This window comes from Oratosquilla oratoria, chromosome 1, assembly GCF_046742065.1.
Source record: "Oratosquilla oratoria isolate Oo_2021 chromosome 1, ASM4674206v1, whole genome shotgun sequence".
NCBI lineage: Eukaryota > Metazoa > Arthropoda > Malacostraca > Stomatopoda > Squillidae > Oratosquilla > Oratosquilla oratoria.
The window spans coordinates 41902156-41928144 of record NC_134777.1 but is presented as its reverse complement, the minus strand read 5'-3'; the positions used below and the strand labels follow the sequence as shown (position 1 = coordinate 41928144).

At 40.6% G+C, this 25989-nt stretch overlaps 1 protein-coding gene across 1 annotated transcript in view; it reads right to left on the bottom strand.

Moving 5' to 3' along the window:
- Positions 1-135: 135 nt before the first annotated feature.
- The window catches only part of metro (membrane palmitoylated protein 7-like protein metro), a gene marked incomplete at its 5' end in the record, with an annotated part of 56358 nt that continues 30504 nt past the window's right edge, over positions 136-25989 (bottom strand). Inside the window, 5 exon segments of the mRNA XM_076198176.1 lie at positions 136-4276; positions 9264-9404; positions 11971-12173; positions 12715-12969; positions 17697-17812. Coding sequence (XP_076054291.1) covers positions 4100-4276; positions 9264-9404; positions 11971-12173; positions 12715-12969; positions 17697-17812 — 892 coding nt within the window.

The following is a 25989-nucleotide window of genomic DNA, read 5'->3' as shown; positions in this document are numbered from 1 at the left end:
ATATATATATAATGTGTGTGTATATATATATATATATGTATATATGTGTATATATATATATATATATATATATACACACATATATATATATATATGTATATATATATATATATATATACATACACACACATTATATATATATATTTACATATATGTATGTATGTGTATGTGTGCATATATGTATGTATATGTTGAAATAGGTTGGATTTCAGCACCTTTGCTCCAAGTAATGATGCTCCAATTTAGGTTTTCCCAATGCATCCGGCACTAATATCCACATAATGAATAGGGAGAAAGAAGAAAATAACATACATATATATACACACACACACATATATATATATATATATATATATATATACCCATCACCCAGGACGAGCCAAGAAAAGAGGGAGGGGGGGAGAAGAGGTGAATGGGAGTGGAGTGGGTGGGGATGAAAAGAGTGGGAGTGGATTTATGCCTTTGACTTTGGCTACCTCCCTTGTAAGGGGGAAAAAGCCATTGGCGTATGTATGTACATATACATATATATATATATATATATACATACATACGTACATACATACATACATACACACAGACACACACACACATATATATATTAAAATATATGTATGCATGTGTATGTGTGCATATATGTATGTATGTGTTGAAATAGGTTGGATTTCAGCACCTTTGCTCCAAGTAATGATGCTCCAATTTGAGGTTTTCCCAATGCATCAGGCACTAATACAAGTAATGTCTATGTTATTGATAAATCAATCTACAAAGGTATATTAACTAAACAAACATCAATAAGATGGCCTTTGTTAACTATAACCAGGAAAGCATAAACACCTAAAGTCTCCCTATTAGTAGACACTTTAGGATTTACATAAAGAACAGTGGGTCACCCTCAAAGCTCTCTCACCCTTAGAAACCAACACTACCTCTGAAGTTTATCACATCATCAACAAAATAATCTACATTTAAAACAGGACTATTTCTACCAGAGCTTTGACTTCCAATTCAACATACTAGTGTTAAGATATTTTCACCCAACTCACCTACTACACCAAAAAATGGAGTGGGAACCCTGACTGGTTAAAAAATACTTCCTTAAGCATTTACAAAATCTTTTCTATAATCTGCTATTGAATGAATAGCTTGATTTATGAAGGCCAACCAAGTATTGCAAAAGGCCAGCTGAACACCAGTAGTTTCACATTCTAAACAAAACCAGCTTAGGTCTTCCCCCTTCAGCACTGGTTGCAAACATCTTAAAAATTCAAAACCAGAAGAACATAAAACACAAAGGAACAGTAGAATAATATAATAATCTTTGGCTTTCAAGTCATTTCGAGTCCAAAATGTATGAGCTTGGACATGCTGCTATAAAAGGACTACAGTTGTAAACTTTTAGAGAGTTACTATCAACTGTCAGACTACAAGTAGTTTCATGAAATGGAAGATGCAGACAAAAATTGTATACAAACAGCTCCAAGTAGCCTTTGTACACTCCTTCCTAAACTACTGCCCTTACTGCCTTTCCCAAACAACAGGTGAGCCACCAGGAAACATTTCAAAGACCACCTTTGGGACTTCACCTTCTAACAACAGCCAGGCTCACAATAATGACCTGCAACTCCATGGGAAATCAAACTGCATGTGATACAGAGGAGCCTTTCTGCACTTAATCAACAAGAACTATTCTTTTCTCAACTGTCAATCAAAGGCAGAATTTCAGAATATCAGGACAGACAGAGAATCTTAGTAATTTCCCTTCAGTGCTACCAAAATTCACTGTACTGTGCTTCCATACAATGCTAGCCATCTCGACTGCATCACTTTCTTATTAAGGTAATACAATGTCTTCCAAGGAGAGGGTAGTTAGTGCAGAGGCTTTCGCCAAAGCTTTAGGATAACAGCTTCCAGATACAATGATCAATCAGCTCCCTGGGCTCATTGCACTGACTAGGAATAAGGTATGGTATGGCCACAGAATTTCTACACTGTAAATAGAATGTGTCTCATTTCATTGAAAATGTATTTGACATAAATGTGAGGAAATAGTAGGTTTGCCTCCCATTTATATTAAATCATTCATGCTATTTAACAATATCTCTTCAGCACACTAAGTTTCTGGCATACCCATCCACTCTCCTTTTTGTATTCCTGACAACCAGGAAAAAGAACATCATCAACTTGATATGGGTCAACTATGAACCAAATCTATGGCCTCTATCACCAGAAACACTGCTGGTCATACATTTTGATAAGGATACATATAATTACAAAAATGTCAATTCAAGCTCATGGGAAATGGCTCCTCCAATTCCACTCAAGGCCAATTTGGAAATGCTATCATAATGTACAGAGTAACATACAACAACCCTATTCACAACTATGTTCATCAACTGAGGTTACATTATCTACAATGCATAACAGTTGTTATCTGTTCTTCTCTCAGATCTGTTCCAGAGGCAGGGAGAAGTGAGCTGGCACTGCTAACACAATTCAGTTGGGAATCTTGGATCACTGTATCACCACTAGTCCTTCAAGTGAGCAGCACAGGAACAATAATATACGAGAGAAATAGTAATGATAGAAGCAGCTGTCATACAGTATTTAGGGACTCGTGAGGAAGCAGTAGCAGTAGTCACAGACACAAAGAGGAAATGTTGAGAAGAGCAATAGTGAAAAGGAAGTGGCAGTGTTCACTTTGGTTCATAATACTATCAGAAACACTGCATACAAACATGCACACCACAAACAGAGTAGGTCTTCTGCTCTTAGCATGCGGAAAGGTTTTGAAACATCAAAAGAGAACATATGCAAAACCAATTATTTATCCTTTAAAAAAGAAAATGAAAATAGGGCAAGTGAGACATATCTAACCTTATAGACAAAATAATAAATACTTCTGAAGATGAAACAAGACACAGTAATTATGCCTTTGTGACAGACTATGTAAACTTTCCTTCATGTAATCCTTCTCCATCTTCTGAATATCATGATCAATGACAATTCCTACAATCTTTCCAAACCACAAGGTTTGAGTGAAAAAAATAATAAATAAATAAATAAATAGTAATATTAGTTTGGTCATATCACATATTGTGAACAAACTGACACTGCAGGGGGTTAAAACAATGCCACTGACTATCTTTATATATATATGTAAGTTTATATATATATATTTATATATGTATGTATATACACTGCAAGCAGTATAACATGGCACTTGTAACTAGTTTTCAGAACCTGAGATTGTGAAAGTGTGGATACTTGATTGCATTGCAGGTCTTCAAAGTGCCACACCAATACTTACTTCCCATTGAAGGCATTATGTTCTTTCTTAAGCCAATCCTGCTTTAACACTGACATTACATCTGCAGGTCAAACATTTACCATATACACTACTCTTGTCTGCCAACAACTTAACCAACTTTTTGACTTAATAATCTATAAACTATCAACAAACCAAACATTAAAAAATATCAGCAACTAAAATAAAGATTTTTGCAATTTGAATGAATCTTTCATGTTTGAGAACATTAAGTACATGATCAAGATTTGTGGTAACTCAGACAAACCTACAAGTGGGAAAAGCAAAAGCCCAGTGAAAGAATAGGAGTCACAGAGAATTTGGTAATTCCATTGTATACAATTATTCCAGAAGAATTATTCTTTTAACCACGCACCATAATTTTACATATTTTCCAAGAAAATGAAAGGAAGAGTGAGGTACATGCCATTAAGGAGATTACCAAGTGTTAGACATATCCATACCTGAATTGTGCTGATAATTCCACATATCAATGCACACTACTGAAACAGACCCTGAGAACGACCAAATCGTCATGGAATCTTTGCAACAATTCCTTAAACTGGGAACATACACTACATCTAACTTTCTTTATTTAACCAGAACTATAATGGTACAAACTCAAATAAAATGACCCTAATCAATGGTAAGAGCACAAGACAAAAGGCAAGGGGGGGTTTACGCCCATCACTGAATCTCTCAAGACATATGAGCTCTATGGGACCTCTCTGACTCTCTCTACTCATTTGAGACCCAAGACACAGTGAGCAGCAGACACCCACACTTGCCTGACTATTGTACCCAGGATGCAGGCACCCACAGTGGCTCTGTCTCAACTTTGTGAATAGCTTTGACCAAGAGTTCAAAGGCAGAGGAGAGGTCATCATTTACCACCACTTCATCAAACCAGTGAGAGTAGTGGAATTCAATTCTTGCAGCTGCTTTCAACATGTCCTTAAACTCATCATCCTGAAAAAAAACAAGAAAGAAAATTTGTGACAAGCTTATCAATGATCACTGTGCCACATGAAAAAACATGCTTCAACAAAATGTATTTGAAGCATAACCCTGAATATAATGGAGGTAGTGCCAAGTCTGCATTCCTATTTATCATTAGTAGCAACCATGATCACCACACTGAATCATGCACATTGTATAACAAACATCTACACATGCCAGACAAAAATACTAAGTATCACATACAATATTTCAATGACATTTGCACCACACATAAGACATACAATTATGAGAGAGAGCAGAGAAAAGAGAGAAGAGAGAGAAAAGAGACCAGTGAGAAAAGAGAGTGGGAGAAAATAGAGAGGGAGAGAATGGAGGAAAAGAGGGAGGTGAGAGAGAGAGAGCAGAGCAGAGAGAGAAGAGAGAGGGAGAGAGCAGAGAGAGACAGATGGAGGAAGAAAGAATGAGAGAGAGAGAGAGAGAGAGAGAGAGAGAGAGAGAGAGAGCAGAGAGAAAGATGGAGGAAGAAAGAGAAAGAGAGAGCCAGAGAGAGCAGAGAGAAAGATGGAGGAAGAAAGAGAGAGCAAAAGCAGAGAAGACAGAGAAAAAAGAAAAAGGGAGAGAATGGAGGAAGAGAGCAGAGAGAGAGAGAGCAGAGAGAAAAGAGAGAGAGGGAGAGCAGAGAAAGAGAATGATTGAGGGGGAGAGAGAGAGAGAGAGAGAGAGAGAGAGAGAGAGAGAGAAGAGAGAGTGGAGAGAGAGAAGAGAGAGTGGAGAGAGAAAAGAGAGAGTGGAGAGAGAAAAGAGAGAGGGAGAAAGATGGAGGAAGAAAGAGAAAAATGGAGGAAGAAAGGGAGAAAAATGGAAGAAAGAGAAAGATGGAGGAAGAGAGAGAAAAGAGAGAAAGATGGAGGAAGAAAGAGAGAGAGAGAGAGAGAGAGAGAGAGAAAATGTGTGTGTGTGGGGTCCCATGACAAAGATTTCATGAAACAGCTTTCCTTACCTATGGATGAACTTTCGGAACTTAAAAGAGGGCAGAGTTGAATAAAAAACATAACATATACCAATAGACCCTTTCCTTCTTACAAGGGTGTTGGGCAAGTCAAACCATACCGTCAACATTTACCCCACAATCTATGCATTGCCCCCCCCCCCCCCATCCTAGTTCCTCATGGATGAAAAGTCGTTCCTACCCCCCACCTCACTGATTGGGTCTGAAGTAATGCAGCAAGACACAGCACATCCACATGAGGGCCTGACAGCCAATGCTGGCAACCCACACTCCTTCATCACATGGCAACCCACACCCCTGCTTCATTCACAGGAGAAATATACAGAGCAGCCAATAAGAAATCCCTTTGGGCAACATTATTTTCTTATCCATTTATGACCCCACTCCACTCACACCTATCTTTTGCTCTACTTTCCTTATTCAACAGACATTCCTCTTGTAAACAATGCCCCGTTTACACCATCCACACCTTATGTTTGGTCTTTCCTTAAATATCCTCCATCCACTTCTGCCTCCCCCGCCTTTCTTTTTTTTTGCTAGTCTGAAATGTATTTAGGCTGCTCCTTTCTAGCTCCTTCAGATTCCAAGTGTCTGATCCATATAGTGCCATGGGCTTAATCACTCCCCTTGTACGGGGCTCTGTGTTATCATCACCAGATACCTATTTCTTTTAACACTTTTCCTTCCCCCTAAACACTTGTTTCCCTTATTCTTTAATTCACATTTAATCCCATTCTGCCACTTCCTGTTACATGTGACACCAAATACTTAAAGCTCTCCATTTCCTTCCTTTTCATCCTTTAACTCTTAAGCTGTAGGTTTCTCACAAGGGAGACAATAAAACTTGAAAAAATCATGTGTCTCACTGGTGATTTTTTTTTTTTTGTATACATACATATACCAAGGGCTTTTTACCCCTTACAAGGGAGGTAGCCAAAGTCAAAAGGCATAATTCCACTCCCACCCATTCCACCCCCATTCACTACCCTTCCCTCCCTCCCACTCATCTTGACTCCTCCTGGATGATGGGTCATCCCTGCATCTCACACATCGCCCTGGGTCAGGGGCAATGCAGCAAGACACACCACATCCACAGCAAGGCCACTTCATTTAATTGGTGATGCCCCCCCACCACTCTCTGTCCCCTCATGCAGTAACACTGAAGACAGGGAGAAATCCCTTTGGGCTGTGTCAAAATATCATTCACACATAACTGCTCCCCACCCATTCCCCTCCATGCATCATAGATTCATCCATATACAGCCATTCTCCACTCACTTTCTATTTATACATCATAAATGTATGGACACTCAATACAAAAAATAATATAAGGAAAATAGAAAGAATCCAAAGAGCAACAACAAAGATGGCCCCAACACTTTCAAAACTGACATATGAGCAAAGATTGTCTAAACTGGAATTACCAACCCTGGAACAAAGAAGAGAAAGAGGTGATCTGTTGGCCATTTATAGAATTATGAAAGGCATGGAAGTCCTTGATAGAGAAGACTTATTAAATTGGGATAGAAGAAAAACAAAGGGACATGAAAAGGAACTCGAAAAGGACAGTTATAGAAGAGGTCTGAGAGAGAGAGGGAAAAAAAAAAAAAAAAAAAAAAAAAAAAAAAAAAAAAACACACAGTGGTGGATGTCTGGAGCAAATTGGATGAAACAGTAGTGTGTGCAAACACCATACATGAATATGAGAACAAACTAGATGTTGCAAGATACAAAGATGGGATGCCACGAGCATAGCTCCCCTTCCCATCTAGGTGTTTCTAAGTGTTTCTAGATAATGCCACCCAAGACTCTCAAGCAAGTAATACTATATGAAGGTATGTACTTTCCATTTGTAACTCGCATCTTTCTGATAAGTAGTTTACAAATTATAGCGTGAAGAAATGTTCCAGTGGGAAAAGCTGGGCAGGCTTGTATGATGCCCACAGTGTAAGAGTGAAACTCATTTCCAATCTGCTGTCACCCTTATCCCTTGTACATTTTATTGCCTTACTTTTGTCCACATTTACTTTCATCTTCCTCCTCTCACATACCCTCCCAAACTCTGCCACTAACTGCTTCATTCTTTTCTCAAATTCAGCTACAAGCATAGTGTCATATACAAACTACTGGCTCACCTCTCCACTTCCCTCCACTCTCACTTAATAGCTCTAAACCCATCTGTATGAGAGAACATTGGTTTTCAGCTCAGGTTCAGGTGTTGGTAGATTAGTCATAAACAGGTTGAACAGTAAGGGTGTAAATATCGCACCTTGAGGGACTCAATTATGTAGTCATCCTGAGATTTGGATATTTTGGATTACTCTCCATTGGCTTCCTGTTATAAAATTGGTTAACCACTTGACATGGTTATGGATATCAGGGTGGAGGAATCAAGTTCTTGGCCAAGAAAAACTTGAATGTGACAAAGGTTACTGGGGGGTAAAAACAATGTAGAAATGATCATGATAAAAGTCGAAGACATACATACATACATATACCAAGGCTTTTTCCCCCTTCCAAGGGAGGTAGCCAAAAAGGGAAAGGCATAAAAACACTCCCACCCATTTCATCCCTAAATACACTCCAAGACACTCCTAAATACACTCCAAGTCGTAGACAGAGACATGAAAAGTAGAAAGTTTGTGGTGACTTATGTGCCACCCAAAAATGGGCTCTTGGAAAGAGAACAAGCATTCAAAAATGTTAGAAGATACAAGGCATTCATTAAACAAGATACTAAAGGATGGAGGTAACCTGGTACTTATGGGGGAATTTAACTGCAAAGAAATCTGTTAGGAGGAGATGACAGTGATGGAGAAATGTATTGCTAGATATGACCATGGAACATACATTGACAATTTGGGTCAATGAAAATACCAGATACAGAAGCAATGAAGAACTGTCGAGACTGGATTTAATATTTACAACAGAACCTGAAATTGTAGATAAAATTGAATACAAAACACCATTTGGAAAGAGTGACCACATACTAATAGAGGCTGAACTAAAGGAAGAAATATATATGGAGAGAAATGAAAAGTACAGAAAAGGAAGATTGATGTACAACAAAACAGACTTTGGAAAACTTACGAAATTCTTTCAAAATGTAAATTGGGAAAAATTTTACATTGAAGAGACAAAAGAGGAAGAGAAATGTTAGTCACATTATTAAGGTCTCGACTGGAGTATGCTGTGACATTATGGTCACCCAGTACCAAAAAGAATATAAAGAAAATTCAAAAAATAAAGAGAACCACAAAAATGGCCCCAGCACTTTCAAACTTGTCACAGGAAGAGATACTAGCTAAATTGAAATTACCGACTTTGGAACAAAGAAGAGAGAAGTGACCTACTAACCATCTATAGAATCATGAAAGGCACAGAAATACTTGATAGAGAAGACTTACTAAATTGGGACAAGAGAAACACAAGAGGACATGGAAAAAACTCAAAAAGGATAGTTATAGAAGAGATCTGAAGAAAAACAGTTTTCCACACAGTGGTGGACACTTGGAACAAACTGGACAAAACAATAGTGTGTGCAAAAACCATACACGAATTTAAGAGCAAACTAGACACTGTGAGATACAAAGGCAGGACACCACGTTCATAGCTCCCCTTGCTGTAAGATACAACTAGGTAAATACAACTTAGTAAATATATAACCACTCTCTACTCGACCCCCTATCCCTTGTCCCCCTCACATCCATACATCATAGTATCATATATACAAAGCCATTCTCTACTCATATAGACAAACAGGCCCATACTTAACAATTATGAGTTATAGCCAAGTACTTCAAACATAATATCAGTTTTACATGCACCAGAAGACAGTATGCTTTTTATTTTGTCAATCTGGAAGATCTGATACAATGTACACATATTAAGTTCGAGGAAGTAGTGAGGCAAAATTTTATATTCAGAGTCTAGCTTTCATTCCAACCTACATTTGCTTAACCTTACTAGAAGTGAAAAATACATTACCGTAAAGCCTCTGGAGTTATTTTCATCAAAAGTTGATCTGGCATGAGCTGCATGCCTGGTTTCCTTCAGAAGAGCAAGAGTTGGAGGCTTAATGTAGATCACATATGGCTTGAACTCAGCAGTCCTCAGGTACTTTAAGGCCTGCAAATACAATTATGTTAAACAATAACCAACAGAACAACACAACAGTATGCCAAGTCACACAAAGCAGTCACTCACAATAACCAATAAACTTAGTATGCCATGTAAAGAACTAGCATCAGATAATCAAAACTATATAGATTGAGAGAAGCGCATAAATGCTATGGAAGATTAAAAAATGTAATGAGAAACAGACATTTGCGAATGGGCACTAACAGGAGATTGTATGAAGAAGTGATAGTGCCAACAGCACTGTATAGGCCAGAAACATGGAACGTAGGAGAGGAAGAGAGGAGGAGTTTGAATGTGTACGAGATGAGGTGTCTGAGAAGTATGATAGGGGTTACTAGGCTAGATAGAGTGAGAAATGAGAAAGTGAGGAGAACGGGGGTGGAAAGGGAGTTGGGAGATAGGGTTGATGAAAGAGTATTGGGATGGTTTGGACACAGGGAAAGAATGAGTGAAGAAAGATTAGTAAAAGAGGTGTGTAAGGTAGAGGTGGAAGAAGTGAACATGAGGGGGCAACATAGGATGAGATGAATGGATGGGTCAAAAGGGGCATTGGGAAAGAGGGGAATGTCTGTTGAGGAAGAACGGAAGAGGACAGAAGATAGGGGTGAATGGAGAATGGTTGTGTATGGATGATGCTGTGATGCATGAGGGAGAGTGGATAGGGGATGGGGGGTGAGGGAGTATGTGTGGAAAATAAATTGACGCAGCCCAAAGGGATTTCTCGCCGTCTTCTCCATTTCTGGATGAGGGGACAGAGAGGGAGGGGTCGCCGATTTGTTGAAGTGGCCTTGCTGTGGATGTGCTGTGTCTTGCAACACTGCTTCTGACCCAGGACAGTGGGTGAGATGCAGGGATGACCCGTCATCCAGGAGGTGCCAAGATAAGAGTGAGTGAAGGGGGTGGATGGAAATGGAGTGCAATGGGGATGGAATGGGTGGGAGTGGTTTTTATGCCTTTGTTTTTTGGCTACCTCCATTGCAAGGGGGAAAAAGCCTTTGGTATATATATGATACTGCAACTCATACAACTTTCTCTTAACTTGCTTGGATGGTTTATCAAAACAAGAAGACCGAGTTTATCCACTGTAGCTGGTGTTAGGGTGATCTGGGAGTTTTGTCTTTCCCTACCTAAACAACACAAAATCTTGAGTGATTTGAGGAGCAATGCTATTACCCATACTATATATAACTCCAGCAATATCCCTAACATAACCAACAAGTATCCTCCCTAAACATAGGGTAACAATGTGCTCACCCTCTTTCCAACCACCACAAGAAACATGGGAAACCATCAATGATCTCCTCTCAAACAACTATGGAACTTGAATGAAAAATAAAGCCAATATTCAAAACATAAAGTATGAGAAAACAAAATGGCAAGATTGCATAGAGGAAATAGAAAAGATCTGAGGGACCTTTACTCAAGCCCAATTTCTATCCAGAAAAAGCATTAAAAGAAATCACAAAGACCATAGAATTCCAACAAGACATATTCCTAGATGCTACATGTAAAAAATACAACAGAGATAGCCACCCTAACAAAAAAGAGGTACTGGTTGGAAAACTCCTAGACCCTCTTATGTCTTTATTTTTTTTTAGGAATGTCCCCTGTGGGGCTACAGGGAGAAGGATACCTAGTCCTAATCCCCCTCCCATTTTTGTCGCCTCTTACGATTCAAGTGGGAAGACTTGGTGGCAGTATTTTTTTCCCCTACCACATGGTAAGTAAATACAAGTAAATTTTTCACACATGATAAGGTTTTACAGCCTACTGTACACTGAACAAGGTACTACTGTTTAGGTATGGAGAGTTTCCAGAATTCAATTCCTATAGTGCTTTTTAACTGAAAGATATTGAAACATTCTGCAACAAGCAATGTATAATATTTTCCCACACACATCATATGACTGCGCTTAAGGGATGGGTGTGGAAAAAATGCCCGTAATTACAAAACTAAGATGAATCTTTATCTAAAATATTCTATACATACCAAAATGCCCTATGATGTGCAATGATTTCCCCCCACAACTTTTCATATTTTCTACATTTTCAGCCAGTCTCCCTCTCAAACAACTATTCATCTGCTCCCTTTACTCCTCTCTACCCAACTCACATCTTTGCACTTTCATTTCCTTCTAAACCATCTTTTCTCCTAGCTTCTACTATGATTTCTCTCTCCAACCATTCCTCATGTGCACACCCAACTTCCACCACTACAGCATTCACCTCTTTATTTCTATACAAGATGTTTCTTGGTTTCCATTCATTCTCATCATCCCACACTGTTTTTGTAAACTTTGATACATCCTTTTTGATATACACCTGTTCTTCTCTTGCTTCCCTTTCTCCCTCTTTTCCATTACATTCCACACATCTTTCTGATCTGCCTGGTAGTCATCTACACTCAACTCATTTTCACCTCCTCAGGGCATATTTCCCATTCCATCCAATCTCCACCTCTTCCAACAGATGATAATCAACATTTCATCACTCTCTCCCATTGTTACATTCATATCTAGAACAATTCCAATTTCAAACTCAAAATATGACCTACCTGGTAGTGTGGAGTCAGGATACACACATATCCAGCATTGATGAACGATTTGAGGTGGTTGGCAGATGTTCCATAGAGATGTCCTTTGTACTCCCCATGCTCTACCAAAGTCCCTGATGATGCCTCTTCCTCTAATTGGTCTCGAGACACAAAATGGTAATCGTGTCCCTTCACCTCCCCTGTTCTTGGTGGCCGTGAAGTCACTGTAATGGACAAAATATTCAATACTTATGGAAGGACTAATTTCTGGATCACCATTCTATCAGCATAACATTACTTCCTGAGATTCTATTCTTGCTGCTGAGAGAAAGAGAAATAGGAAGAGAGAAAGAGAAAAAGAAAGAGAAAAAGGAAAGGAAGAAAGAGAAGAGTAAGAAAGAGAGCATGAGAGAAGAGAGAAAGAATAAGAAAAAGAAAAGAGAAAAAAAGAAAGTGAAAAAGAGGAGATATATATAGAGCAAGAAGCAGAGAAAGAAGGAAAGAGAGAAAGTGAGACAGAAAGAGAAAGTAAGAAAGAGAAAGTGAAAGTGAGAAAAAGAGCAAGAGCAAGAAAGAAAATGGGAAACAAAGAAAAAGCGAGAAAGATAAAAAGGAGAAAAAGAAAGAAAAAAGAGAAAGAGACAGAGATAGAAAGAGAGGAGGAAAGAAAGAGACAGGGGAGATAAAGAGCGGTTGCAAGAGAAAGAGAGAGGGAGAGAAAGAGAGAGAGAGAGAGAGAGAGAGAGAGAGGGAGGGGAGACTTACTAGGGACAGTAGTTCTAAATTTTTCTGGGTCCATACTAATAATTCTACGTTTCAGTTCATTGCGTCCAACCCCAGGTGGTCCAATCAGAACAACAGGTCTGGGTAGACCCGGCCGTGGATAAAGTCGAGCCACTTCCTCGTAAGTTGCCACTTCCTCCCGGTCAAAGTCTTCACTTTCCGAAGCATCATAAATAATCTTTTTGATCTTGGGTGAAGGTTTACAGCTAGGGGATTTTGGTATGGCACACCCTGAAACTAATATGAAAGATATATATATATATGGCTATATATATATATATATATATATGAGTGAGTGTGTGTGTGTGTGTGTGTATTTACTTAACTGTAGTATACAGGAAAGGAGCAATCCTCATTGGGTCCCATCTCCTATTCCCTATTTTTCATACATACCTAGACTCAAATTCATGTACAGTTCCAAATTAATATGTATTTTTTATTTCCCATTATTATATTTAGATTTGTACTCATGTAATGTTTGAGCTATTCCACATATTTATGCATCTATATGGAAAACTGTATTTCTTTACATGCTTTCAATTTATGGTCTTCCTTAATTTACTCCTATGACATCATAACCACTTCAGTAAAAAGTCAAATTCTCGTGTGCAACATCGGCAGCCATATGTACATTTCATCACACTACTCATGTTATAAAATATAAACTCACTGTATTACTTGTTCTCTTTTACTCTGAGCAATAACAAACACAGAAAACATGATCAAACCAGTTCACAGAATTTGGGGGTAACTTGTGTACAACTACACACACACACACACACACACACACACACAAAAAACATATATATATAATCAAGATGCCGACACCAGCATCCTTATGTACCCACTCGTGCCTTATGATGCCTACATAGGCATCATCATATTGAAGTGGTTTAACCTGTCATCTTTATCAGGAGATCTCCTCTGTCAATGTAATATATCCCCTTTAGTGACCTGAATATTGTAACCACAAATGTGTGTGTGTATTTACCTAGTTGCATCTTATGGGAAGGGAACTATGCTTGTGGTGTCCCATCTTTGTATCTCGCAGTGTTTAGTTTGCTCTTAAATTCGTGTATATTTTTTGCACACACTACTGTTTTATCCAGTTTGTTCCAAATATCCACCACTCTATGTGGAATTTTTTTTTTTCAGGTCTCCTCTTCTATAACTGTTCTTTTTGAGTTTCTTTTCATGTCCCCTTGTATTTCTCTTATCCTAATTTAGCAAGTCCTCTCTATCAAGGACTTCTATGCCTTTCATGATTTTGTAGATGGTCAGCAGGTCATCTCTTTCTTTTCTTTGTTCCAAAGTCGGTAATTTCAATTTAGGCAGTCTCTCTTCATATGATAGGTTTGAAAGTGCTTGGGCCATTTTCATAGCTGCTCTCTGGATTCTTTCAATTTTCTTTATATTCTTTTTGGTACTAAGTGACCATAGCGTCACAGCATACTCCAGTCTAGGCCTTATTAGTGAGCGAATTAGGGTGTCGTTACTTGCGGCAAAGGTCAAGGGGATGGCGGTCCGAATCCTGCCACTAGCAAAGTTGAACCAAGGGCATGGTTCATTAAATTCCACACTACAAAGCCCTCTGTGAGGGGCATCGTCCTAGCATTCTGACAGGGGGGAGTTTGTGATGTTAAAACCATATAAAAGTAAAAAAAATATATATTAAAAATAATTTTTTTTTTAACAATTTCTTCTTCTAAATAGTAAAGTGATGAGATGTACAAGGGGAGAAAGTGGCAGCAGACTGAAGTGAGTATTAAGGGAGAGAGACTGGAAGAAGAATGTAGATTGAGAGAAGTGAGTAAATGCCTTGGGGGATTAAAAAGTGTAATGAGAAATAGACATCTGGGAATGGCTAAGAGGAGATTGTATACAGGAGTGATTGTGCTGACAGCACTATAAGGGGAGGAACATGGAACATAATAGAGGAAAAGAGGAGGAGTTTGAATGTGTCTGAGATGAGAAGCTTGAGAAGCTTGAGAAGTATGATAAGGGTTACTTGGCTGGATAGAGTGAGAAATGAGGCGAGGAGGAAAACGGGGGGTAGAAAGGTAGTTGGGAGATAGGGTTGATGAACGAGTATTGGGATGGTTTAGACACATGGAAAGAATGAGTGAAGAAAGATTAGTAAAAAGAGGTGTGGAAGGCAGAGGTGGAAGGAATGAACATGAGGGGCGACCTAGGATGAGATGTGAGATGGATAGATAGGTTAATAGGGGCTTTGGGAAAGAGGGGAATGTCTGTTGAAGAAGGATGGGAGAGGAGGGAAGATTGGGGTGAATGGAGAATGGTTGTGTATGGATGAAGCTGTGATGCATGGGGGGGAGTGGATGGGGGATGAGGGGGTGAGGGAGTATGTGTGAAAATTGAATTGACACAACCTGAAGGCATTTCTCCCCATCTCCTTTTATGCATGAGGGGACAGAGAGGGGGGGGGGGTCACCAATTTAATTAAGTGACTTTGTTGTGAATGTGCTGTGTTTTGCGATACTGCTTCTGACCCAGGGCAGTGGGCAATATGCAGGGATGACCCGTCATCCAGGAGGTGCCAAGATAAGAGAGAGGGAAGGGGGTGGATGGGATGGAGAATGCCTGTGTATAGATGATACTGTGATGCAAAGAAGCGATGGGGTGGAGGGGTGGGGGTTGTGTATGAATGATGTTTCAATGCAGCCCATAGGGATACAGGGATGACCTGTCATCCATTAGGAGCTGCGAGTGAGGAAAGGGTGGTGAATGGGAGTGGAATGGATGGGAGCAAAATGTATGAGAGTGGGTACTTGCCTTTTGACCTGGCTACCTCCCTTGGATGGGGGAAAAAATTGGTATAAAGGGGGAACAGCTGTGGTACAAAAGTATCATAACTTCTTTATGAATTTTAAACTCTTACATTGATAACAGATATGTGGCTCTGGTCTATATGACTACCTAAAAACAGTCCCTAAAGTACTGACCATGTAGTCAATACCGCAGCATGGGGATGGATGTTAAAAGAAATCATCTCTCCAACCCAGTTTTATGCAATTAATACTTTATTGAGGAATCAATTATGGGTATCTGCATGTGATGGTCCTGGAAAATGGACAATGACGCTGACCATTTTCAAATCTTATCAACCTTCTCACCTCCATCATGAGGTGCAGGGCTGATACTCAATCTCCAGATTGGGCCCAAGATCTCTCTCTATCAAATGTATTTCTTTCTCACAAATGGGGAACTGATAACCAGTGACTGCTCCCCTTCCCCTACCACTTTCAGTGATACAGAAACACTCCCAAACTAATGCAATACAGGCATCAATCCAAAGTTTCTTCCAAAAAAGGTCTGTGGGAGAGATGAGAACCATTGTCAGCTATTGTGGAGCTGCAGATTTTCCACTTAGTGAAACTTGAGGCAACAATTAGTACTTTATGGACTTCAGTGGCACCACTGTGGACCAGTCATACAACATTCTTACAATATTCTGGGGCAAATCTTCATTCATGGAGGAATGATGAGCCATTTTTTAACTTAATTCCTTGTTTCTGTTGTCACTCTTGATTCTACCACTCTTATGATTCTCCCTCTTCTTTTCTCATGTTCCTCTGGTGATGAGATAAGAATACTGCCGTGATCCCAAGTGTCATAAAAGACACTACTACATGGGGCAGAGTACAAGGAATGAGGATTACCTTTTTGTATTTTGACTTTAGTTCAGATTCTTGGAATTATATTTGGAGTACTACTTGTCCTTGGTATATGAAGAGAGTTCACTGTGTTAGATGATTAAACCTGGACCTTTGTTTCTGGATGATCATCAGACTTCTCGTTTTTCATACTTGGAACAGACTGGTTCAGGAACTTTCATAGCAAACTGAAGTTTGGCATCTCTTGCAAGTTTGTATGATGGATATTAAGAATGCAACCTCCGCAATTTACCAAGTAAAATCTGTACAATTTCTATAAATACGAAATGGAGATTTATGGTTTGTACATTTTATTGTTTAGTTTGCCATATCAGAACAATGCCAAATTTTTAGGCAAATATTAATTTTGGATTTATCAAATTGTTCCAGTAGGAAGTTCTTTGAAGTTTCACAGTTTGGGTGCAGAATGTAGCACAATAATACTTCATACACTCACCATGTTACATCAACCTTCTTCTCCTTTGCCACTCCAACACCTGCTTTGGCTTTGGGATAAGATATAGCCCATTGCACTTCTCCATTTTTTCCAGTTTTCTGCTTTTTACATGAATTTCCACAGCAGAAAGTTTTGTCGAATCACTGTTGCAATTTGTGGTGACACAATAAACCATTTTCAAACTAAATACTTGATAAAACCTTGCTAAAACACGAAATATGATAGATCACTGGTCAAGTTGACAGCACAGCATGGCATTTTATAGTGCACACATATGGCATGCATCAGAATGTAAACACTGAGACTGACGTCACAGCCAATAGAGTTTTATGAGAAAAGCTGAAGATCGGTGAAGGAAAAGTTTATCTGATACATATATTTTGATAGGACTTTTTATCACATTGTGTAATAATTGGGATTTATTTTTGCATCATTTTATCAAAAAGTGACTAAGCCATGTCTAGTAAATATTCACCACCTCTTTGAAAACATTCTCAGTTGACCATTAAACACCCTAACATCTTGAGGTGTAGCCCCAAAAGACTGACATTTGATCTCCTGACTGAACCCAGGATATTTCAATCAAAGTTTGACTTTTTTCACACAGAGAACAGAAAAATACTACCCTCCTACCAACCAATGGAAAAGAAATACCCATATTAATAATACAGAAAACAGGCCTATATTTCTTTTCATAGGAGGACCCATGGACTAATGATCAATGTGGGTTCGAGTTTCCTGTCAGTAAAATTCAATACAATAGTTATTTTACTATCAATTTCATCTACAAAACCTCAACTGTGATGAACCTTTACAATGCATTGGTGACTTACCTTGGCCATTAGCTGCCTGCTCTTGTCGTTGTACTAAAATCCTTCTTTCTTGAAGCTGCCTAGAAGGTATAAGTCCAGCACGCATTTGGCGATCCCCTTCTCTACGAGACTGCCACCTGTAGGCATAACATTGTGACAACTTGATAAAGTGTCTCCTGTCATATATGCAGTTATGTAAGGACTGACACCAAATTTTAACACCTTCGCCTGGGGGCATAACTTACAGACTTTAATTCAATCAATCAAATTTATAGTTGATGGTCAACTGTAGAACAGGTTTACCCCCTGTATTTACCTAGTTGTATTTTATGGGAAGAGAGCTATGCTCATAGTGACCCACTTTTGTATCTTTCAGCATCCAGTTTGATCTTAAATTCTTGTATAGTTTTTGCACTCACTGTTTCCTCATTCAATTTGTTCCAGATATCTACCACTCTGTGTGGGAAGCTATTCTTTTTCAAATCTCTTCTGTAACTATTATTTTTAACTTTTTTTTTTATGTCCCTTGTTTTTCTTTTATCCCACTTTAGTATATCATCTCTATCAAGGACTTCCATCCCTGTGAGGCAATACATCTGAGCCTCATCAAGGTGACTTAATCTGGCATGAAAAAATTGTATGTGTGCTAGAAAATGGAGCTTTAGGTGTGTTGGAATGACTGTGGTTGTGAATTTGACCATACTCACTTTGCAAAAAATAGATAAATAAATAAATAATAACAAAAGTGTAATCAGCTTGACCATACTCATTTTGCAATTATCTAACCTCTTGCCCTAGGTTTTTCATACAGGAGACCCACAACCCTCAGGTAACTTGCAACAGCCATAGGATTGGCGCACAGGTCACTCAAGGAAGAAATACAGTCTTGTCTGGGTATGGCTAGGGTGAGGCAGTGTAAGATAGGTGTTCAGTGTCTCCTAAGTGATGATTCCAATGGTAGGAGTTTGTTTTTGTGGCCAGGCCTATTCTGTGCTAGTACTTTCTTAGTGCTGGATGGTGATTTCAACACATTTGAAAAAAAGTGATTCTGTGTAGTTCTTGTTTATCTTGGGAAAGATTATTCTGTGGAGCTAATGTCTGAAGGGATTATTCTGTAGTGCTAATGTCTGGAGGGATTATTCTGTGGAGCTAATGTCTAGAGATATTTGATAGAGAAAGATGTTTGGTGGTCAGTCTTGGTGGGCTTGTTTTGTGATCAGTATATGAATGTATTTTTGTTTGGATGTGTTATGAGGTGCTAGACAAAGGTTGTAAATATTTGAGAAGTACATTGCTCATGTAATTTTTTGTTGCATTCTGCTAGTTGTGCTTGTGTCAATCAATCAATTAATCATTGCCATGAGTTTCATTAAGTGGAAAATCTACAACCCGACAGTGGCTGGTAATGGTCCTCATAACTTCCTGCAGATCTCTCTGGAAAGAAACTTTGAACTGTTATGTGTTGTATCATTTTGGGACGTTTCTATGTTAATAGCTCAAAGTTGTAAGGAGTGGAGAACAGTTGCCAGTTTGTGCTTCTGTGATGTAATGAGATGAGTTAATAGAACTGATGCCTCATGTGTGCCTATAATTTTCATGAGATGTTCTATGGGGAGCATTTTGATTTCTGTGTACAGTGTTCTACTAGGGTGGTTTTCATTATCTTGTTATCAACCTCAATGTTTTATTTTGTATAGCTTGCAAGGTCTATGTTTTCCTAACAGTTGGAAATCACTCTATGAAAGCATGTTCAGATATGGTTCTGAGAACTGTTTGTAAACTGAGATTAAAGTTTCTTTATGATATCCAAAGCCTGTGCTTGCAACTGATTTTAATAAATTTGTTTCACTGTATAAGCTGGGAGCTGGGAGATAAGGTTGATGAAAGATTATTGGGGTGGTCTGGACACATGGAAAGAATGAACAAAGAAAGATTAGTAAAACAGGTGAGGAAGGCAGAGGTAGGCGAGGTGAATATGAGGGGGCAACCGAGGATGAGATGGATGGATGGGGTAAAAGGGGCACTAAGAAAGAAGGGAATGTCTGCTGTGGAAGGAAGGGAGAAGATAGGGGTGAATGGAGAATAGTTGTGTCTGGATGATGCTGTGATGCATGAAAGGGAGTGGGTGGGGAATGGGGGGTGAGGGAGTATGTGTGAAAAAATAATTTGATGCAGCCCAAAGGGATTTCTCCCCATCTTCTCTTTTTCTGGATGAGGGGGATGGAGGGGGGGGGGGCACTGATTTATGAGGTGGCCTTGCTGTGGATGTGCTTCTGACCCAAGGCAGTGGGGGAGATGCAGGGATGACCCGCCATCTAGGAGGAGCCAAGATAAGAGGGAGAGGGATGAATGGGAGTGGAGTATGTGGGGATGGAATGGGTGGTAGTGGATTTTATATTTGTTTTTTGGCTACCTCCCTTGTAAGGGGAAAAAAGCCTTTGGTATTTGTATGTGTGTATCCATAGTATAAGTGTGTGGTGGAACTAAAGGAAGTATCTTTGAGGATAATTTGAGTGAAGGTAAAATTAGGATGGGAGAAGTGAGTTTTTGTGAGTGCATATGGCCCCAGTATTAAGAAAAGTGAAAAGGAAAAGGAGACATCACTTACCAGCAGCATCACTCCTCTCGCTCCTTCATCACTCCCAACATCCCCCACCACAATCCCATACTCAAACTCACCCCTCCTTTTCAATTTTGTTTCACTAACACATTCATCCTACTTCTCACAAACAAATCAAATTCATCCACTTTACTCTCATCTGTACCACAAATACACACATTTAACAACCAAAATACTATGGTTGTGGATGGAGTCCTCCTCCCAGATCCTCTTATAACTGAGAAGTATGATAGGGGTTACTAGGCTGAATAGAGTGAGAAACGAGGTGAGGAGGAGTGCAGGTGTTGAGAGATAGGGTTGATGAAAAGAGTATTGGGATAGTTTGGACACATGGAAAGAATGAGTAAAGAAAGATTAGTAAAAGAGGTGTGGAAGGCAGAGGTGGAGGGAGTGAACATGAGGAGGCGACCAAGGATGAGATGGATGGGTGGGGTAAAAAGGGCATTGGGAAAGAGGGGAATGTCTGTTGAGGAAGGAAAGGAGAAGACAGAAGATGGGGTGGGTGGAGAATGGTTGTGTATGGATGATGCTGTGATGCATGGAAGAGGGTGGGAGTGAGGGAGTATGTGTGAATGATATTTTAATGCAACCTGAAGGGATTTATTCTCTTCTTCCCTTTTTCTGTACAAGGGGACGGAGAGGGGAGGTCGCCAATTAAATGAAGCAGCCTTGCTGTGGATGTACCATCTTGCAGCACTGCTTCTGACCCAGAACAGTGGGCAAGATGGAGGGATAACCTGTCATCCAGGAGGAGCCAAGAAAAGTGGGAGAGGTGGTGAATGGGAGTGGAGTACGTGGGGATGAAATGGGTGGGAGTGGATTTATGCCTTTGACTTTAGCTAATTCCTTTGTAAGGGGAAAGCCCTTGGTATATGTATGTATTATTTTCAAGAAAAGGGGTGATTGGTGTGATAAAGAAACAAGCATAAGAAAGAAAAAAAAAGAGAGAGAGAGAGAGAGAGAGAGAGAGAGAGAGAGAGAGAGAGAGAGAGAGAGAGAGAGAGAGAGAGAGAGAGAGAGAGAGAGAGAGAGAGAGAGAGAGAGAGAGAGAGAGAGAGAGAGAGAGAGGGGGGGGGGTCACCGATTTCATGAAGTGGCCTTGCTGTGGATGTGCTGTGTCTTGCAACACTGCTTCTGACCCAGGGTAGTGGGCAAGATGCAGGGATAAGCAGTCATCCAGGAGTTACCAAGATAAGAGGGAGGGAAGGGGGTGGATTAGAGTGGAGTATGTTGGCGATGGAATGGGTGGGAGTGGTTTTTATGCCTTTGTTTTTTTTTGCTACCTCACTTGTTATTATTATATCATTATTACTATATTCTTATACATACATCCATATACCAAGGCTTTTTCCCCCTTACAAGGGAGGTAGCCAAAAAGGAAAAGGCATAAAATCATTCCCACCCATTCCATCCCTAAATACACTCCACACCCCTCCACCCTCCCTCTTCCCTCTTATCTTAGCACCTCCTTATAATATTGTTATTAATACCATAACATTATTATCATCATTGTTATGAACATTATACATACATACATACATATACCAAGGCTTTTTCTCCCTTACAAGAGAGGTAGCCAAAAAGAAAAAGGCATGAAATCATTCCCACCCATTCCATCCCTAAATACACTCCACTCCCCTCCACCCTCCCTCTTATCTTAGCACCTCCTGGATGACGGGTCATCCCTGCACCTTGTCCACTGCCCTGGGTCAGAGGCAGTGTCGCAAGGCACAGCACATACACAGCAAGACCACTTCATTAAATCAGTGACCCCCCCCTCTCCGTCCCCTCATGCAGAAAAGGAGAAGAGGGGAGAAATCCCTTCGGGCTGCGTCAAATTTTGCTCACACATACCACCTCAACCCCCATCCCCCCACCCATTACACCTAATGCATCACAACATCATCCATATACAACCATTCTCCATTCATTCACCCCTGTCTTCTGTCCTCTCCCATCCTTCCTCAACAGACATTCCCCTCTCCCCCAAAGCCCCCTTCACCCCATCCATCCATCTCATCCTAGGACATCCCCTCATGTTCACTCCCTCCACATCTGCCTTCCATACCTCTTTTACTAGTCTTTCTTCACTCATTCTTTCCATGTGTCCAAACCATCCTAATACTCTTTCATCAACCCTATCTCCCAACTACCTTTCCACCCCTGTTCTCCTCCTCACCTCCTCATTTCTCACTCTATCTAGCCTGGTAACCCCCATCATACTTCTCAGACACCTCATCTCAAACACATTCAAACTCCTTCTCTCTTCCTCTCTTATGTTCCATGTTTCTGCCCCATACAGTGCTGTTGGCACAATCACTCCTTCATACAGTCTCCTCTTAGCATCCATTCCCAAATGTCTATTCCTCATTACACTTTTTAATCCACCAAGGCATTTACTCGCTTCTCTCAATCTACATTCTACCTCCACCTCCACTCCACCTTTTCCTGCCACATTTGCACCCAAGTATCTAAAACTATCCACTTCCTCCAGTTGCTCTCCCTTAATGCTCACTTCCAGTCTGCTGCCACTTTCACCCCTTGAACATCTCATCACCTTACTTTTACCCATATTTATCTTCAGCTTTCTTCTATCTTTAAAACAAAAAACGAAAATTTCAACCTAAAAGAAGCCTGGCAAGAAGAATGGACAAGGAAACTACCCACTGGGGGAAACTTAGTAACAGACCCTACCGAAATACTACCTGGATTTTCCAACCTAACCAGAAGAGAATGGACACAAGCCAACAGGCTCATATCACAACAAGGCAAAACAGCCGTTAACCTGCATCGCTGGGGCTACAAAGACTCCCCAATGTGCCCATCTTGTCATAATTCGCCCCAAGATACAGACCATCTCGTACTGCACTGCCCAATCACAGCAGTGCCAGGGGGTTACCAGACTATCTATGAAGCAAATCAAACATTCATAGACTGGCTAGCAAATACAAAGTTGGAGGTGTAAGAAAGCCATACGATACTACTACTTCTATCACACACCCTCCCAAACTCTGTCACCAACTTCCTTAATCCCTCGTCCGATCCTGCCACAAGCGGTGTCATCCGCAAACAACAGCGTCGTTGGCAAACAACAGCTGGCTCACCTCCCACTTTTCTCCACTTTCTTTAACCATCTCCAATCCCTGACCCACTACCCTTCCATTTACCTCCTGCAAGGGTAGTGGGTCGGGGATTGGATATGGTTAAAGAAAATGGAGAAAAGTGGGAGATAAGCCAGTTGTTGTTTGCTGATGACACTGCATTTGTAGCAGGATCAGAGGAGGGATTGAGGAAGTTAGTGACAGAGTTTGGGAAGGTATGTGGAAGAAGGAAGTTGAAGATAAATATGGGTAAATGGATAATGGAAGAGATGGCAGTGAGGGGAAGATGGGCAGAATATTTTAGGGAGTTGCTGAATGTGAAGGAGGATAGGGAAGGAAAGATAGCTGCAGTGGGAAATACGAAGAAAATGAGAGTGATGAGTGAGGAGAATGGAGGAGAAATAAGGAAGGATGAGGTGAAGGCAGTTGTAAAGATGATGAAAGCAGGTAAGGCACCTGGTCTGGATGGATGTCATGCAGAATGTCTGAAAAAGGGAGGTTCAGTGATGGTGGACTGGTTGGTGAGATTATTTAATGTTTGCTGGAGAGAGGGTAGAGTACCGGAGGACTGGAGTAGTGCCTGTATAGTTCCTCTTTACAAGGGAAAAGGGGACAAGTGTGAATGTAGTAATTTCAGAGGGATTAGCCTGTTGAGTGTAGTAGGGAAGGCTTATGGGAGAATCTTAATTGAGAGGATTAGGAGAGGAACAGAAGAAGTAATTGGTGAGGAACAGTGTGGATTTAGGACGGGTAGAGGTTGTGTAGATCAGATCTTTGTGGTAAGACAGATATGTGAGAAAGCTATAGGAAAGGGGAAGGATGTTTTTTGGGCTTTTATGGATCTGGAAAAGGCTTATGATAGGGTAGACAGAAAGGCACTGTGGGAGGTTATGCAGATTTATGGGATAGGAGGAAAGCTTTTGGGAGCTGTCAAGAGTTTTTATGTGAGTAGTAGAGCATGTGTTAGGATTGGAAATGGAGAGAGTGAGTGGTTTGAAGTAAAGGTGGGACTTCGTCAAGGATGCGTTATGTCGCCCTGGCTGTTCAACTTATACATGGATGGGGTGGTGCGAGAGGTGAATGCTAGGGTGGTGAGTCAGGGATTGGAGATGGTTGGGGAAAATGGAGAAAAGTGGGAGGTGAGCCAGCTGTTGTTTGCGGATGACACTGCGCTTGTGGCAGGGTCAGAGGAGGGATTGAGGAAGCTGGTGGCAGAGTTTGGGAGAGTATGTGATAGAAGAAAGCTAAAGATAAATGTGGGTAAAAGTAAGGTGATGAGATGTACAAGGGGTGAAAGTGGCAGTAGACTGGAAGTGAACATTAAGGGAGAGCGACTGGAGGAAGTGGATAGTTTTAGATACTTGGGTGCAAGTGTAGCAGGAAAAGGTGGAGTGAAGGTGGAGGCAGAATGTAGATTGAGAGAAGCGAGTAAATGCCTTGGTGGTTTAAAGAGTGTAATGAGAAATAGACATTTGGGAATGGATGCGAAGAGGAGACTGTATGAAGGAGTGATTGTGCCAACAGCACTGTATGGGGCAGAAACGTGGAACATAAGAGAAGAAGAGAGAAGGAGTTTGAATGTGTTTGAGATGAGGTGTCTGAGAAGTATGGTGGGGGTTACTAGGCTAGATAGAGTGAGAAATGAGGAGGTGAGGAGGAGAACAGGGGTGAAAAAGGATTTGGGAGAGAGGGTTGATGAAAGAATATTAGGATGGTTTGGACACATGGAAAGAATGAGTGAAGAAAGACTAGTAAAAGAGGTATGGAAGGCAGATGTGGAGGGAGTGAACATGAGGGGACGTCCTAGGATGAGGTGGATGGATGGGGTGAAGGGGGCTTTGGGGAAGAGGGGAATGTCTGTTGAGGAAGGAAGGGAGAGGACGGAAGACAGAGGTGAGTGGAGAATGGTTGTATATGGATGATGTTGTGACTGCATGAGGAGGAATGGGCGGGGGGCTGGGGGGTGGGGTAGTATGTGTGAGTAAATTTTGACGCAGCCCGAAGGGATTTCTCCCCGTCCTCTCCTTATATGCAAAGGGGGACGGAGAGGGGGGGTCGCCGATTAAATGAAGCGGCCTTGCTGTGGATGTACTGTGTCTTGAGACACTGCTTCTGACCCAGGGCGGTGAGCAGGGTGCAGGGATGACCCGTCATCCAGGAGGTGCTCAGATGAGAGGAAGGGTGGGAGGGGTGTGGAGTGTATTTAGGGATGAAATGGGTGGGGGTATTTTTATGCCTTTCCCTTTTTGGCTACCTCCCTTGGAAGGGGGAAAAAGCCTTGGTATATGTATGTATGTAAATGTAAGGTGATGAGATGTACAAGGGGAGAAAGTGGCAGGTAACTGGAAGTGAGTATTAAGAGAGAGAGACTGGAGGAAGTTGATAGTTTTAGATACTTGAGTGTGAATGTGGCGGGAAAGGGAGGAGTGGGGGGTGGAGGTAGAATGTAGATTAAGAGAAGCATGTAAGTGACTTGGTGGATTAAAAAGTGTAATGAGAAATAGACAATTGGGAATGGATGCTATGAGGAGATTGTATGAAAGAGTGGTTGTACAGACAGCACTGTACAGGACAGAAACATGGAGCATAAGAG